Raw genomic sequence first — 15,631 nt, forward strand, 5'->3', positions numbered from 1 at the left:
TCATTAGATCAAAATAAAGAGCAAGAGGACTCCGAAGTTGAGAGATGCTCAACTTTCGAAGAAAAGGAAGTCCAAGAAGCTTCATCTTCAAAGGAATGCAATGAAGAAGACAAGGAGGGAGCATACTCCTTGTTCCATGTACAAGAGGATGAAGAAGAAGAAAAAGAAGCCTCCACCTCTAGGATTGAGGGGGAGCAATTTTCGATGACACCGGATCAAGAAGAAGGAGAAGTCTCCACATCCGGGTCAAGAGAAGAAGAGGATGAAGAAGCTTCCACCTCCACAAGTCAAGTCAAATCTATTGGAGGAAAATCATTTTCGGATCAAGAGGAAGCCTCTACCTCCGGATCCAAAGGAGAAGATGTCATCCCTACACATGAAGGTATAAATGTTTCAATTAAAAATAAAAATCATATTATATGTTTTGAATGTAGGGAACATGGGCATTATAAGAGCAAGTGCCCTAAATTGGCTAAGAAGAAGAGCCAAGTGGACCTAAAGGGCAAGGAGAAGTCCAAAGAGACCGCTCCCGGAACAAAGAAGAGCAAGGAGCACATTGTGTGCTTTTCTTACAATCAAAAGGGACATTATAGAAGCCAATGTCCCAAGGGGAAGAAAGCGGTTAAGGCTTATGGAGGAAGCACAACTCAAGGGGGAGCCTCCAAGGTAAAAAGAAAGGTATCATTCATTGAGCCTACTCCCTTGAATAATGGTAAAAAGCATGCTAGTTCTAATTTTTATCATTTTAATGCTATTTACCATAAGAATAGAAAGCATGAGAGCTTTAAGGAAAAGCATGTGGCTCTACATGCTAAGACTACCACACCTAGGATTAGGAAGGTAGATGAAAATCTAGGCAAGAAAACAAAGAATTTTAGGTGTGTCTAGAAACAAAAATGCTCATGGATTCAATGAAAAACCAAAAACTAAGGACTTAATGATGGAAAATCAAGTCTTGAGGTCAAGACTTGATAAATTAAAAAAGACCCTAAAAAGGATGGAAAATATCCTAAAAGGGCAAAATGAGCATAGCCTAGGTCTAGGAGTACAAAAGTCATCCAATGGTCATAGAGGTTTGGGATACAAACCTAAGGCTAAGAAGGATGTAATTTCTTACCATAGGGTTCCATATAGTTATGGAACCAACCCTAGGTGAAATGGTCAAGTCAAAAATACTAGGAAGGTTATTCCTAAGAGTATTTTTGCAACTAAGGTGACTAAGACTTTTAAGAAGTCTAACAAAGTCACTAAAAAGGTCACAAGGGAAGAAATCCCTAGGGTTGACCTAGAAAATGTGACCAAGACTTCTAAGAAGCCTAACAAGGTCACTAGAAAGGTATCTAGGGAAGTTATCGCTAGTGAGTACCTAGAGCATCCAAGGAGCACAAATAGGTTTTAGGTTCTTAGGAGCATTTTCTCTACCCCATAAATGGGTTAGAGGATGTCAACTCTAAGAAGAAGGGTAGTTAACCCAACTTTGAAGAAATTGACAGTCAAGGAACATTTTCAAGTTTATTATTAACCTTTGAAAATGAAATAGATTTATCATTTACTCTTTGGAAGAGTAAAATGTGCCTAATTACGGAGATATTGATTTTAATCTTAATTGGCACAATTTGGGAAAACATAAGAAATACCAAGTTGGGACTTTGGTATTTTCTTAGTAATTTAAGACAAATCTAAGCCTTAATTTAAAGTGCTACTCTTGTGGAAAAATGAAATATGCCAACACTTGAGGAATATGCTTAATTTCAATTGACATAAATTAATCAAGAGAATTAGAAATGCCAATTTAGGTTTTGGCACTTTCTTGAAGCACTTTGGACAAATCTAGGTTAGATTTTAAGTTAGCTAAGATTAAGGATACTTAGATAGGCAATCTAGGTATTTTATTTATGCTAGTTTGCCATGTTTTGTTTGCCCATTATATGTCATGATATCATGATTATTTTTGCATTCATGCCTTATGATGAAAAACACAAAAATATCATGTCATGACATACATACATCATGTAGTTATAGGAAATTCTCTTTTGAAAATTATTTCTTTTTGATGTATGTCATAACATTATCATGCATTATGTTTATTTCCTTAAAATTAAGGACAAATGACATTTATCAACAAGTGGTATCAACAAGTGACATCCTAGGTGGATGTTCAATATCCACAAAATGCCTAGATAAATATGCATGATCCCTAGATTAGGGCAAAACCAAATTTTACATCTCACAAAGACCTATAAGATGACTTGTATGTGTTTTGCGCACAGTAGATAAGTGATATGTTAGGATGATGAACAAAACTCAACATGCTGATTTAGCGCATTTCCTTGAGTTTTAAGTTCATCAAAACATATAGTTATGTGTTTTCCAATCATTGGGAAAACTAATGTACAAGTTATGTACATTGAGCCCAAGGAATATGGTTCGATATTGATTTTGAAAATATTTTTAAAATGATTTTGGAAAACCTTGGTGAAGGCTATCTTTTGATAGTAATCATCATTGAATAGTTAGACACAAACTTGAAGAAAACACTAAAGCTTTTGCAAGTTTTCAAGTTTATGCCAATCTTTGAAAATATGATATATTTTCATAGAAAATTATTTTTTCATGATAAAGTATACCCTAAATAATGTCTACACAAATTTTCACGATTTTTGGAATTTTGCAGATTTTTCTAGGGGTTTCTGAAATTCACTGAAAGTGTATTTCAGAACTATCAGGCCTTCAATCGATCACCCGATCGATTGAAGGGTGTCAATCGATCGGGTGACGATTGAGAGAAGGCTTCTTGCGAATAAAAGTCGTCTGGATCATCCAGCGCTTCTGAATCGATCAGTGGATCGATTCAAGCTGGTTCAATTGATTGGAACCCAACTCCAATCGATCGAAAATGCTGATTTTGGCTGGGAAAACTTATTTTCAACATTTTGAACCTATTTTAGTCTAGGTAACCATTCCAAACCCCTAAAAATACATTTGTATACATAAAAAGAGTGTTTTCATGTTGAAAACAAGGATGGATTGGTTAAGGGAGACTAAGTAGAAGTTTATGTTGAGGTTGATTCAAATTTTGAACTTTTGAACCTCAAAACTTCTAAATTTGGGTTTCCTAAAGGTTTAGGGATTCCAAGTCATTGTTGGTGCAAATGACAGAAGGTACGACCATGTCTTTAGGGGGAGGTACTCTTTAAAGACATGAAAACTAATTTTCATGAACCTTGGAAGGTGGTTAACCTTCTTTTAAGAACATGCTCAAGGTTGAGCGTTTGAACTTTAATGGGGAGTGGATATCCTCATTGTTCAAGTGGTACAAGTTGGTATATGCCTATGGATGAGCTTTCGATACAAATGAAGGGTATGAGACCTTCATTTGGGTTATTGGACCTGGTTAATGCTAAAGGGCGAGCATTGATGATAATGAAGGGTATGAGACCTTCATTATCGAGTTGATCACAACGAGTGAAGTTGTGAACAACGATGAATAACTCTTCAGGGGGAGAGTCTCAAAGGGGAGAGTTTTCAACAAGTGAATTTGTTGATGTGTGCCAATAGGGGGAGAATGTAGGGTTTAAGTTAGGTCTTCATTATCTAAGAAGGAGTTTGCCTTCTTAATGGGAGAATGTAGGGTTTAACTTATGCCTTCATTACCTAGTGGCATGAAGGAAGTTGAGGCTATGGGAATTAGCCTAACTTAAATGAGGTATTGTCAAACATCAAAAAGGGGGAGATTGTTGGTGCAATATCCCTCAGGTCAAGGTTGACCTGATTGACCAAGCTTGAGTCTTGATTTGGGTTTCGATGTTTGACAATACAAGACTTCGATGATATAGACAAGTGCAGGTGCAGTTGTTCATGTGGGGAGATTGTGAAGGAAAGTCAAGAAAGTCAAGGTTGACTGGATACTTGACTGAAAATCCTAGTGAGTGAAGCTAGGTGAAAGTCCTGGTGAGTGAAGTCAGGCAGAAGGAAAGTCCTGGTGAGTGAAGCCAGGCAGAAGGAAATCTTGGTGAGTGAAGCCAGGTGAAAGACCTAGTGAGTGAAGCTAGGCAGATGGAAAGTTCTGGTGAGTGAAGTCAGGCAAATGGGAAGTCCTGGTGAGTGAAGCCAGGCATGAGAATCCAAATGGATCAAGGCTGATCAAACATCTGGTGTTGGGAAGTCCAAGTAGGTCAAAGGGATTGACCGGATACTTGGCACGAGGAAATCCAGATGGGTCAAGGTTGACCAGACATCTGGTAGAGGTTCAAGTGGGTCAAAGGATTGACCGGACACTTGGTGAGCGAGTTCTAGCAGGTCAAGGGTGACCGGATGCTAGGCACAATGTACCAACATGTCATGATTGACCGGATGTTGGTTTAAGGGAGTTTGGACTTAGTTTTGGGCAAAAACCAAGAGCTGGATCGATCAGCCGATCGATTGGCTCATGCCCAATCGATCAGCCGATCGATCGGGTGAGTCCCCGCGACAAGCATCCTCCCAATCGATCAGTGGATCGATTGGGGAGGAGTGTCGCGCGAGCAGAACCCCTCTGGATCGATCGGTGGATCGATCCTGAGGTCCCAATCGATCAGTGGATCGATTGGGAGCTGCTGTTTGTGCGCGATAAGCCCTGGATCAATCCACCGATCGATCCAGGCATTTCCCGAGAGCACAGAGGCGCTCTGGATCGATCGGCCGATCGATCCAAAGTCTTCCCGATCGATTGGGAGCGTTCCAATCGATCGGAATCCGACCGTTGGCGTCGTATTTAGCTGCAGGCGTTCGATTCCTTCGGTAGAACTTCCACGGCTTTCATCTCCGATCCTTACAGCGACTCCAGCCACTTCTCCACAGTTCTCACGCCAGATCTTGAGGGTTCTTGGAGGCATTTCCAAGTCAAGAGGCGGATCTACAAGAGAAGAAGAAATCTAGGGTTAGGGTTTTTCCTGTGCAAACGTGTAAGCTTTTGCTTGTATCTTGTTCCCTTTCCTTTTCTTCTTGTAGTGTGAACTTGTAGGGCTTCTCCGCCTTTGGTAGTTACCATAAAGGAGTGTTTTCATAGTGGAGGGTGCACAAGTGTGTGGATCCTTGGATTAGTCACCTCTTGTGAGGTGGATACCAAGTAAATCCTCTGGTTAGCGTTGTGTATTTTGTTTCTTTGTATTTTCCGCTGCATATCTTGAAGAAACAAGCAACGAAGAGCAAGACGAGCGCACCGAGCTATTCACCTCTCCCCCTCCTCTCTTCTCTTTTTAGGCTCCGTTTGGTAGCGGTGATAGGATTAGAATTGGGTTGATTAGGATAGGATTAGGGGTAGGATTAATAATCACTCCCCATACCTAGGGATTGTGAATCCCACTCCTAATCAACCCTAATCCTACCCCTAATCAACCCTACCAAACTGCATATTAATAACTTTTTGAAAGCATAATCGTAATCCTATCACCCCTACCAAACGGAGTCTTAGTGTTTTATCACCTCACCAAGGCTGGTAGGCACAAATTCATGGATGAGTCATGGAAGACAGTCTTGCTAGTTAGGCCGAGTATTGTACGAACTGTGGCAATTTCGATTACTGACTGGAACAATGCAATTATGATATCATATTATGTCATGTCGATATAGTTTTGATACTTATTTAATTGAATTCTTAATAATAACAATCAGCTTTTTATTGCAATTAATTATTTAGATTACTAATACATAGTTATATTTGATGATTAATTTAATCACCTCATTTTTTTTTGACTAAATATGCTTGCAACTAATTAAGTTCTAATTTGTAAATTTAGTCATTTGTAAAATGTATAATTCTTTTGTTTCATAATGATTTCCACTTATAATACATATTTTTTGTTTAAATGAATGTATATTTATATGATTTTATGTAATTGTGTTTGAAATTTATTAATTAGCATTTAAAAAAATATACAATAAATATCACTTTATATTTTGTTTAATAATAAATAAATAAATCTCTCTTAGATAAATCTTATCTTGTTTTTTTTCTCATTATTAGAGTGGATGAAAAATAGAGAAGTATCAAACTTTTTAAATTTTGGATGTAAAATATTGTATTTTAGGCTTAAATTAATTTTGTAATTAAATTTATTGAAATCTATAAGTATAGATTTTTTTTCAAAATACAATTCAACACACATTAGATTTAATCAAATTTTATATTTTATATTTATTATTTTATTTTATTTTATTTTAATAGAAGGGGAGTCTTGGCGTAACGATAAAGTTATTGCTTTGTGACTTAAAGATCACGGGTTCAAATTTTGGAAATAGCATCTTGCAAAAAACAAGATAAGGTTGCGTATAATGGATCCTTCCCCAAGACCCGCATGGCGGGAGCTTCGTGCAACGAACTGGCCTTTTTATATTTATTTTTTTTAATAAAATCAATTTTATTTTTTTTTTAAATTATACTACTAATTAAGTTGAATTAGATTCATATTTCATTTTACATCGAGGAGATATGGTGATTAGGAGGATTAAGTAGGTTCAAATCGAGTTCAATTTAGATATATTTTTGCATCACACCTATCATTACGATTGTTGACGCGCAATGGCCTACTTCCCATCCACTGTTCCTCTTCTCCTCCCATATCCTGTTGCTCTTGCTCAATTTTTCTTCTTTCTCATTTCCTTTCTTTGATTTTCGTTGTTAGCGCATGCCTTTTCTTCTCTTTCCTCTTTCTCTCCTTCAGGCTCTTCTCTTTTCTAGGTTGGTGCTCTCTCTCTCTCTCTCTCTCTCTCTCTCATTTTAGTGTTTCATTTTCTCCTCGTGGCCGTAAATAGATCAAAGATTAGTCTTGAGAAGAGATCTTTAGTCCTAGTCAATGTCATTAAAACCATATTAACATTGGCAACTGGTATTTACTCTCTTTTTTTGTTTTTTTTTTCTTTTTATATCCAAGTTTCTGGGCCTTCTGTCCAACTAGTCCTAGAGGTGGGCATCCCGGTCTCATAGACCGGCCACCGGGCAAATCCAAGATGTGCTGTGAATCTTAGCAAGGCACCCCAACGTCACTAGTGGTTCAAACTTCGTAGGCGTTTGGAAATGTCAAGCGTGAGATTTGAACTCTAGTTGTATGAGAATGAGTCTTGCTTCTTACCACTGCGCCATGCCCCATGGGGCAACTGGTATTTACTCATGCTAACACAAACAATTGGAAACTTGAATGATATTTTAAGGTGTGATGGCGATCATCACTTGAAACCATAGCTCAAATCAGAAGGAAAGAACATGAAACCAAAACAAGAATAGAACAAGGTTGAGTAGAATTTATGAGTCAAGTAGGGCTTTTCAACCCCTATCCTAGGGTGGGAGTCAGGGCCCAAAGTAGGAGGCCCCCATTATGTGGTTTCTACAAAGGGTAAATGCACACATCCTTTTCCTTGCATAGAAAGGAGGCTATTTCCATGGCTTGAAACTTGATTGCCTAGGTGGAATACCAATAGCCTTTTCAGTGATACAAGTCTACGATGGCGATTAGCACTTTTTTATAAAAAAAAATGCACAAATAGAATAGATGGAATATTCCTTCATAAACAATGTAACCTACAATAATAATATATTAAGAGCAATTTTAAAAAAGTAAAACATACCCTAACTTCTTGACGAGATGCTTCAGATAAATATGTATTAATCGATGGTGAAAGGCGATCGGAGTACTTTGGAGAATCATGTCCTTCATTGTCAGGGCGACGCGAACTACATCCCAATAACATGCTATCTGCTGGTTTCTTGTGCTGTAGACAAACAAAAGAAATAATAAAAATATAAAGGACCGACATTGCACTCGAACATCAATTATCACCCATACTCAGACGATTGAACAAGGAACAAAATTCAGTATAGAAAATAAAATTGGAAATATATTGCAAGCTAACCAGATTGGCTCAAACTAAATTTAGATTAAAAAACAAGAGAGAGAGAGAGAGAGAATCCAGACTAATACGAAACTTAGACAAGCATACTATCCCTAATAAACAACATTTGGTTCTAGAAAACTGAAAATTAGCAACTAGACATCTAAAAATCAGGAATACTTGATAGCTAGCGAAAAGATAGTACCACTTTTAGGACACCCACGTTAACATGAAAGATGTGGGGAACACATATACCAACAAGGGAACAAGTAGAACCAAGCTTGCAGTATTACACTATTTGAAAAAAAAGAAACTTGTGAAGTAATGAAAGAATGTATAGTTTTGCATTAACAAGCATATTACATACCTCAAAGTGAACAAGACACTCTTCTAGGAGTTTAAAGAACAGTCTGGTTCGTGCTATACTTTGTTGCCATGCTTTAACAAGTGATGGACCATCCAAGTTCCTTATAATTTGCAATATGACAATTAAAACTTCACGTTTTTCAGTGGCATTTAAATTATAGAACACTGGCATCTCATCCAATATCTGCAGAATAATAGATCAAGTTAGATGTTGTGAAATAGATATTGAATAAGAAGCACCAACACATTTAAAAAATCTTCAGCACACCATGTGGAAAAATCTAAATCAATTGAACATGAGCATAATTAAATATGTAAGCAGATTTAATAACCTACGCATGCGATGTAATCCCAAATTAAACCCTAAGGAAACTATGATCCACTTCATTAATAGACATTAGGCCTAAAACCCGATGGCATGATAAGTTATTTGCCTAGACCTCAATATAACAAGTTTGCCATAAGTTGAAGAGATTGAACAATTTGTGTAACCTCCTACCTATGATTTGAGGCCCCACCTATGATTTGCAAGCCCCTCAATAGGAGATCAAATCCTCTGTCCCCAAATTTCTCTGTCCCCGTGTCCCCTTGTTGATCGGATGGATCAGATTACATCTCAAGGATGCCTTGCACATCACGAGGATATTACACACATCTTAAAAATGTCATGATGTCTTAAGATGTAATCTGATCCATCCGATCGACAGGGGACACGGGGATAGAAAAATTTGGGGACAGAAGATTTGATATGCCTCAATAGGTAATGTGCCTGCTTATAGGTAAGAGCTTGTTTAGATTTGTTTAATATGCACAAGGTCAATTAAATGGGCAAACTTAATATTTCACTAAACTAAATGAATAAGTTTGAGAGCGTGTGTTCAATTCGTTAATTCATTAATGTTCATGAACAAATAGTATGAATTGTTCGTGAATAATATCCATAAGCAAAGCTTGTGAACCATATTCATCAACAAAACTCTTATAAAACTTACAAATAAAAAATATCTTATGTTATCGTTACTCACCAAGTCTTCTTCGGTCTTCCTCTTCCACATTTAATGTATATATTTGTCATAATTTCACATTGTCTAACTCCAACATTTATTGGTCGTCTAAATACATGCATGTATCATCTTAAACACCTCTTAGAGTTTTTCTTCAAGATGTGCAACCCCGACTTTCACTCTAATATTCTTATTTCTTATTGATCCATCATCGTATGTCCGCACATCCACCTTAGCATCCTTATCTCTGCGACTCTCATATTCTACTCGTGTGCTCAAATCATTGCCCACTATTCAACTTCATATAACATAGTATGTCTACTTTTGTCAAACTTCCCTTTAAATTTTAGAAGTACTTTGATCACAAAGAACACTTAATACTCTCCTTCATTTTAATCATCCTGATTGTATTATATGTACGACATCTCTCAATCCCTCCATTCTTTTGTAAAACGATCTTAAATACTTAAAACCCTTATAAATAATTCATCATCTCCTTTCTTAACAATTGTCTTACTACATCTAATATTGCTAAACTTAAATTCTATATATTTTATCTGTACTCTACTAAGCCTACAACCTTTCACTTATAGTATTTCCCACCAAAATTTGAGCTCATCATTCCCTCCTTCACGTGTCTTATTTACGAAAGCAATATCATCTACAAACAACATAATTTGTGTAAAAAGTTAGGGACTTATAGTTGATCCTTGATGTAATCCTATCTTTATAGGAAATGCTTTGATTAATCCACCAAGAGTCTTAACTTTTGTCATTGCATCCCCATACTAACCAACCAAACAAGCTTAAAAATATAGAAATTCAACCAATCAAACAAACTTGAATTACAAGCTATATAATATCCAAACAAACTAAACTCAAATCAAGCTTAAATCAAGCTAAAGCTCAACAAAAGAAACCAAGTCAACCTCGGACAACCGTTTCAGCAGCTTGGTTAATTTTAGTCTTAGGCTCTCAGCTTGGCTTGGCCCGATTAGCTTATCAAATAAGCTTGAACAACACAAAATTTGGTTCATGTTAGGCACTACAACCAAAAAATTCTCTAGCTCGACTTGCCCTGGACTATCATTCAATGAGTGGAGACAAATGAATAGGCACCTATGAGACTATAAAACCCTGACTCCAATACTGCTATAGTTATCATCACATGGGTCACATAGCATCAAAGTACCCTCATAGAGTCTTGGCCTTAGAGTTTGAACACAACCTTGAGGGTGTAACAAAATTTCCAACTCTTGGTGGTAACTAAAGTGTATGAACACTTTAACAAGCACCAAGAGACAAATGGAGAGTGAAGAAGAGACTCTAAGACTCAACATAGTGTGTTGTGTCCTGTCCCTAGCCACATTCATCCTTCTTAATATTTGATAGATTGAATTACATACAACTAAATAGGCCAATAGCCAAGGAACAAATAAAGATATTTTTCAAATCCATAAATACAAACATGAATTATTAGTTTATTGAATCGAGATGAACACACGAGGAACATATATCAAATGTATTTAAAAGCAGTCTAAAATTCAAATTTATGCTTCTCAAGCTCTCCTCCCTAATGAGAGTAAATCAATTAAAAAGGAACGTCTACAACAAAGAACTATGGCTAGCATCAATATAGTAACTCAACTGCATTGCTAGCACACATGTTCATTTATGAGAAACTAGCTGAATGGAGAACATAGAGCAAGTTCAGCATTTGCCTACCTGTCCAATAAAAGGGAAATACAACTGAGCAATATATAACTTATCCTCCTGTTTTTGGTAACGAGAATCAAACTCATGCTTGCACATTAGAACCACTAAGATGCGAGCTGCCTATATATCCAAACAAAGGAGTATAAGGGGAAGCTCAGCATTGATCATGAAGAATTAAAAAATCAATGAAAATAACATACTTTTGCCCTCTGTGATAAATCGTCATGATCCAAGGTGAGGAATATTTCCTGGATTAGAACTGATGAAAGGTAATTTCTGTAAAAATAAATTATTTTAGAATCATCAGGTTAGATATCAGATGCTAAAAAAACCAATCTCTTAGATTATCAGGTAATTTAGAAGTGCACAGTTCCAAATACACCATGTGTCCAGGTTTTTCAGTCTAATTGGTTTACCGGAGCATGCCTGCATATAATTTTATGTTATGTTCTTAGTAAAATTTCTGTCTTAAGTATAAGCCTAACATTTTACAAACAAAATCTCTACACTAGGATTAAGAAAATATGTAGTCTATGCATCTCTCCTAGAAACAACCTCTTGCAAAAAGCAAGGTAAGGTTGCATACAATGGATCCTTCCCCGGGACCCCGCATAGCGGGAGCTTCGTGCACCGGGCTGCCCTTTTTTTTTTGTAGTCTATGCATCTCGGTATCACTATCAACCATCAAATTGGCAATAAAAGAAGGGAATGTATATACATCATCATCGCCCATCAGATTGACAATAATAGCACCCAGTCAGGTACATATTGTGGAAACTACTTGCAGTAATGCATGCCGGGATAATTTTCCATTGTTTCCAGTACAAAAATTCTTCAATATGTTAATACACAAATCCAAAAGTATATTTAAACTTAGGATTTTGACAAGTAAACAGGAAAAAAAGGTAAACTTAAAAATATAAAAAATGACCCAAAATCCTGGACAAAAATTTATGATTTCTAGCATTTTTGAATTAAGTCAGAACAATTCAAAAATCTATGAAAAATCTTGAATCATATATTAATAGGAACATCTTCCTGGCATCACATTCCTAAACATTATAAACGGAAAAACGCCAGCAGATTGGAGAAGCATTAGGTTTGATATCAATCTGTAAAGAATGTAGTTACAGATACTCATTCTACCTATCTGAAGGATCTCTCCCAGGCATCTCCACAAAGAGATCGTGATCACATATGATTTGCAAAAATGTTAGCTTGCAGTCATGCAAAACTGATTGGCAAACACCAGCAAACTTGTCAATATATAATGAAACCTGCAAGCCCATAAAGAAAAAGTAAATTAGAATGGAATAAAATCATATAGGGATATGGGTAAAATGTACTTTTGGAATTTAGAAAAATGTGCAGAAATAGGCTAGATCAAATGTCACTTAAAATATTTGTTACGGTCATTTCATTAACTAGGACAATCACAAATTATGTGAAATAGTGTATAGAAACCTATATACGAAAGGATTTATTCCTGTATGGATGACTCATCATAAGAAAACCATATTCAATGTTAGAAAAAATAGGTTTAATTATCAAGTATTAGGAAGAATGAATTTTATTCACGTCTTTTATTTCACCTAATCTTTAGAAGAATTGCTATTTACTTGTGTATAAATATGTGGATTGTAATTCCTTTTGACATACAAAAAATTTCCTCTCAACTTAATATCAAAGCTTACTCAGGTCATCCCCATTCTCTTGTTTCAGTATTTATGTCACTTGATCCATCTCCCCCAATTCCAGGGCAAGTCCATTACCATGTCCCACTGCAAAGAACAAGATCTATCCCATGACTTCACCTACATTGACAGCATCATCAAGCATTGTGTTGCCCCCCTTAACACTGTGTCCAAAAGCACTAATAACAACAAGAACCCAAGCACAGTTACATACTTCTGCTTCACCGGCAACTTCCTCCTCTTCTGACTGCACATGTTGTCCCAGGACTCTTTGTCATCGCATGTCACAGTTCCACCATTACGACATCACCTCTGTGGCTCCGCTGCACCACATCCACCATATCATGCCACCAAACCTTACCACATAGATCGGCATGGCTCTCCTTTTCTCTAGACGTTAATTCTCTAGGTGTCTCTTGAAAAGAGGCTCACATAGTGATGCTTGGACTCTTAAGAGGTTAGCAGCATAGATCGTTGAAGAGGTTAGTGACTATGCCTTGCAATGCTTTTGTTCTATGCGGGGACAGAACAAGAAGCCGAGAGTTGGAACAGAAGAAAATGCGCGAATGACACTATGCGTCAGAGAGGTTCGGCACCAACAGGAACTTACAAAGCGGAAGAAAGAATCAGCATACCATGTATCGGGAATTATTTCTCATGATCCCTAGGTAGCCCACTTCTACCGACCGATATATAAATTGTTGATTCACAAGAAATATTACATTACACCCTTACGATTTTATATATTTACAACTTGATCCATAACACCAAAACAATCCCAATCTAAAGGAAAGATTGTTTATTCATGCATAACTCTAGATTAAAAAACAACCACTGTGCAAAAGAAAAGAGAACAAGGAGCTAACATACCAGTTCAAACACTTGTCGTGGCTCAATTATGGACAACAAGTCATAACAAAAGAAAGCCAGACAGCTATTCAAGCGTTTTGCTAAGCCTAAACCCTTTTTGCAACGTTCGTGAACCTCTGTCAGGAGGCAATCATAAAGCTGTATGATACACCGAAAAACACCTTCCTTCAACTGCAAGGGTGGAACATCTTCGCCTAGATGAGATGTAGCAATGTAAAACATTGGTGAAAAGCCTCATGCCACAAATTGAACTTTCTGTTTATAACATTTTACACAGCAAAGATATTTAAAAAGTCAATCGTGCATGACAATTAGGCATTGCACATCTATGACGCATATATGCAGGAGATGGATCTACGACTACTGCACAAAACAAAATGTAGATGGCTGGGAGTTCGACCTATCACTAAGCTATGTATTAAATTAGGCAGTATAGCATGGGAACCCTCAGAAAATTAGTAACATTCAAGGCAACATTGCTTGCTTTACATTGCTTGTAACAAAAAAAAATGACATAATGTTCTTGAATATCATTGGAGTACCTGAAGGAAGACTGTGGTAAAACAGACGACTTTGTTCTAAGGCCATTGACTTCACAATCAATTCCAAGAAGAACCATGCCATTGCCAACACATCATCATAAACAGGCCCAACTCTATAGCCTTTGGCCTGTGGAACAATAAATGAGAGTGCCCATCATAAATAATGACTAAATGAAGTAAAATAGTGTTCTAACAAAGTGCATCTCTAGCTCAACATAGCAAACTCTGGAAAATACAGGTGAGCAACTAACAAGAAATGCTACTGAATAATACAATATAGCTAAGATAAAGTTAGCTAAAGATACACATACAAAAGATGGCAGGTAGAGTTCATGTATAAATAGTTAACTGAATTTGAAGTTTGCATTCCTAGATGGAACAAATATTTAAACTTTATCCAGTAAGTTTATTGTGCTATGGTTCATATCGACTTGTGCCATTAAGTTTGTGATGATTTTGTATAGTGATAGTTCCTAATAATAAATTAGGATGTGGGTGATTATTATATGTTGTGCTAGAGGTGTTTCTATATTGTATTAAATTGTAAGATTTGTATTTACAAGAAATATAGAAAAACAAGGGAAATTCAGCCAAAAATTTCAATAAATTTTGTTTTAGAAAATAAAGGAACAAAATTTCCATGTGGTGCGAGGACTTCGTTTTCCTGAGGAAGAAACCTCTAGCTACATGATACTTTAAGGAGAAAAAGGATATGCGTCAGCTGGTTGGAGAAATCAAAATGGCATTCACACCTCACATTTTAAATCTAAGTAAATCTTATGCAGAACATCAAAGCAAAAAAACTAATAACCCATTCAACGAAAGAATCAAAAGAATCTTAATTTTTTGAATCTAAGATAAACAGTATATTAGTAAGTCAAACAGATCTTCATGTCCAGCAATCAACATAATTCTTCTATCTTAAATGCATGAAGGAACTAGTTGGCAAGTACTTTTTAAAATAGCATACCCTTGAGTATGGTTTAAAGTGTCGTGCCGAGATGTACTTAATTGTTTTGAAAATCACATAATATTTCCAAAAAAGATAAGTTATTCCAAGAGATTGTAAAAGTGTGATTCTTATACTAGCTATTACCCTCTGCAAGATATTTAAGCAAATATAAAACCTAAATTACCAATTATTGTTACCTTACTGCGTGCCAAGCTACCCCACACTGTAGACAAACCAGCATAAACTGGTGCTTGCCGACCACCAAAATCATTAAATGCATAGTCAACATATTTCACAAGAAAACTATTTCGATCAGCTCCATCAGATGATTCTTGTTGTACCCTGCACAATGATCCATAAATTTTAATGTAAACACAGGACCATAAAATATTTTTCTCCAAAGAGGACCAAAAAATACTGAATCATTTAGTAAATGGATAATTACATATCGGTTAAGGGATAGCTACCTTTCAAATAGTAAAGTTCATTAGACGATAAATTCAGAATCAAACTGAAGATAGTCACTGCAGATAATGTCATAGTCACTAAATATTTGTATGCTATAAGCATGTTTTTTTGCCAGGGCAATAACCTAAGCAGGATGTAACCAACATAACAGAT

General features: G+C 36.4%; 1 protein-coding gene across 6 annotated transcripts in view; it reads right to left on the bottom strand.

The window, feature by feature from the left end:
* The window catches only part of LOC122055552 (guanine nucleotide exchange factor SPIKE 1-like), a 41,024-nt gene that overhangs the window by 7,262 nt on the left and 18,131 nt on the right, over window positions 1–15,631 (bottom strand). For all 6 annotated transcript variants that reach the window (XM_042617036.1, XM_042617033.1, XM_042617031.1 and 3 more), the window contains 8 exons: window positions 15,208–15,352; window positions 14,059–14,185; window positions 13,517–13,710; window positions 12,099–12,229; window positions 11,153–11,228; window positions 10,962–11,072; window positions 8,234–8,416; window positions 7,603–7,746 (listed from right to left, as the gene is read on the bottom strand). In XM_042617036.1, coding sequence (XP_042472970.1) covers window positions 7,603–7,746; window positions 8,234–8,416; window positions 10,962–11,072; window positions 11,153–11,228; window positions 12,099–12,229; window positions 13,517–13,710; window positions 14,059–14,185; window positions 15,208–15,352 — 1,111 coding nt within the window. The remainder of the gene's footprint in view (window positions 1–7,602; window positions 7,747–8,233; window positions 8,417–10,961; window positions 11,073–11,152; window positions 11,229–12,098; window positions 12,230–13,516; window positions 13,711–14,058; window positions 14,186–15,207; window positions 15,353–15,631) is intronic.

The sequence above is a fragment of the Zingiber officinale genome, chromosome 3B (genome assembly GCF_018446385.1).
Source record: "Zingiber officinale cultivar Zhangliang chromosome 3B, Zo_v1.1, whole genome shotgun sequence".
NCBI lineage: Eukaryota > Viridiplantae > Streptophyta > Magnoliopsida > Zingiberales > Zingiberaceae > Zingiber > Zingiber officinale.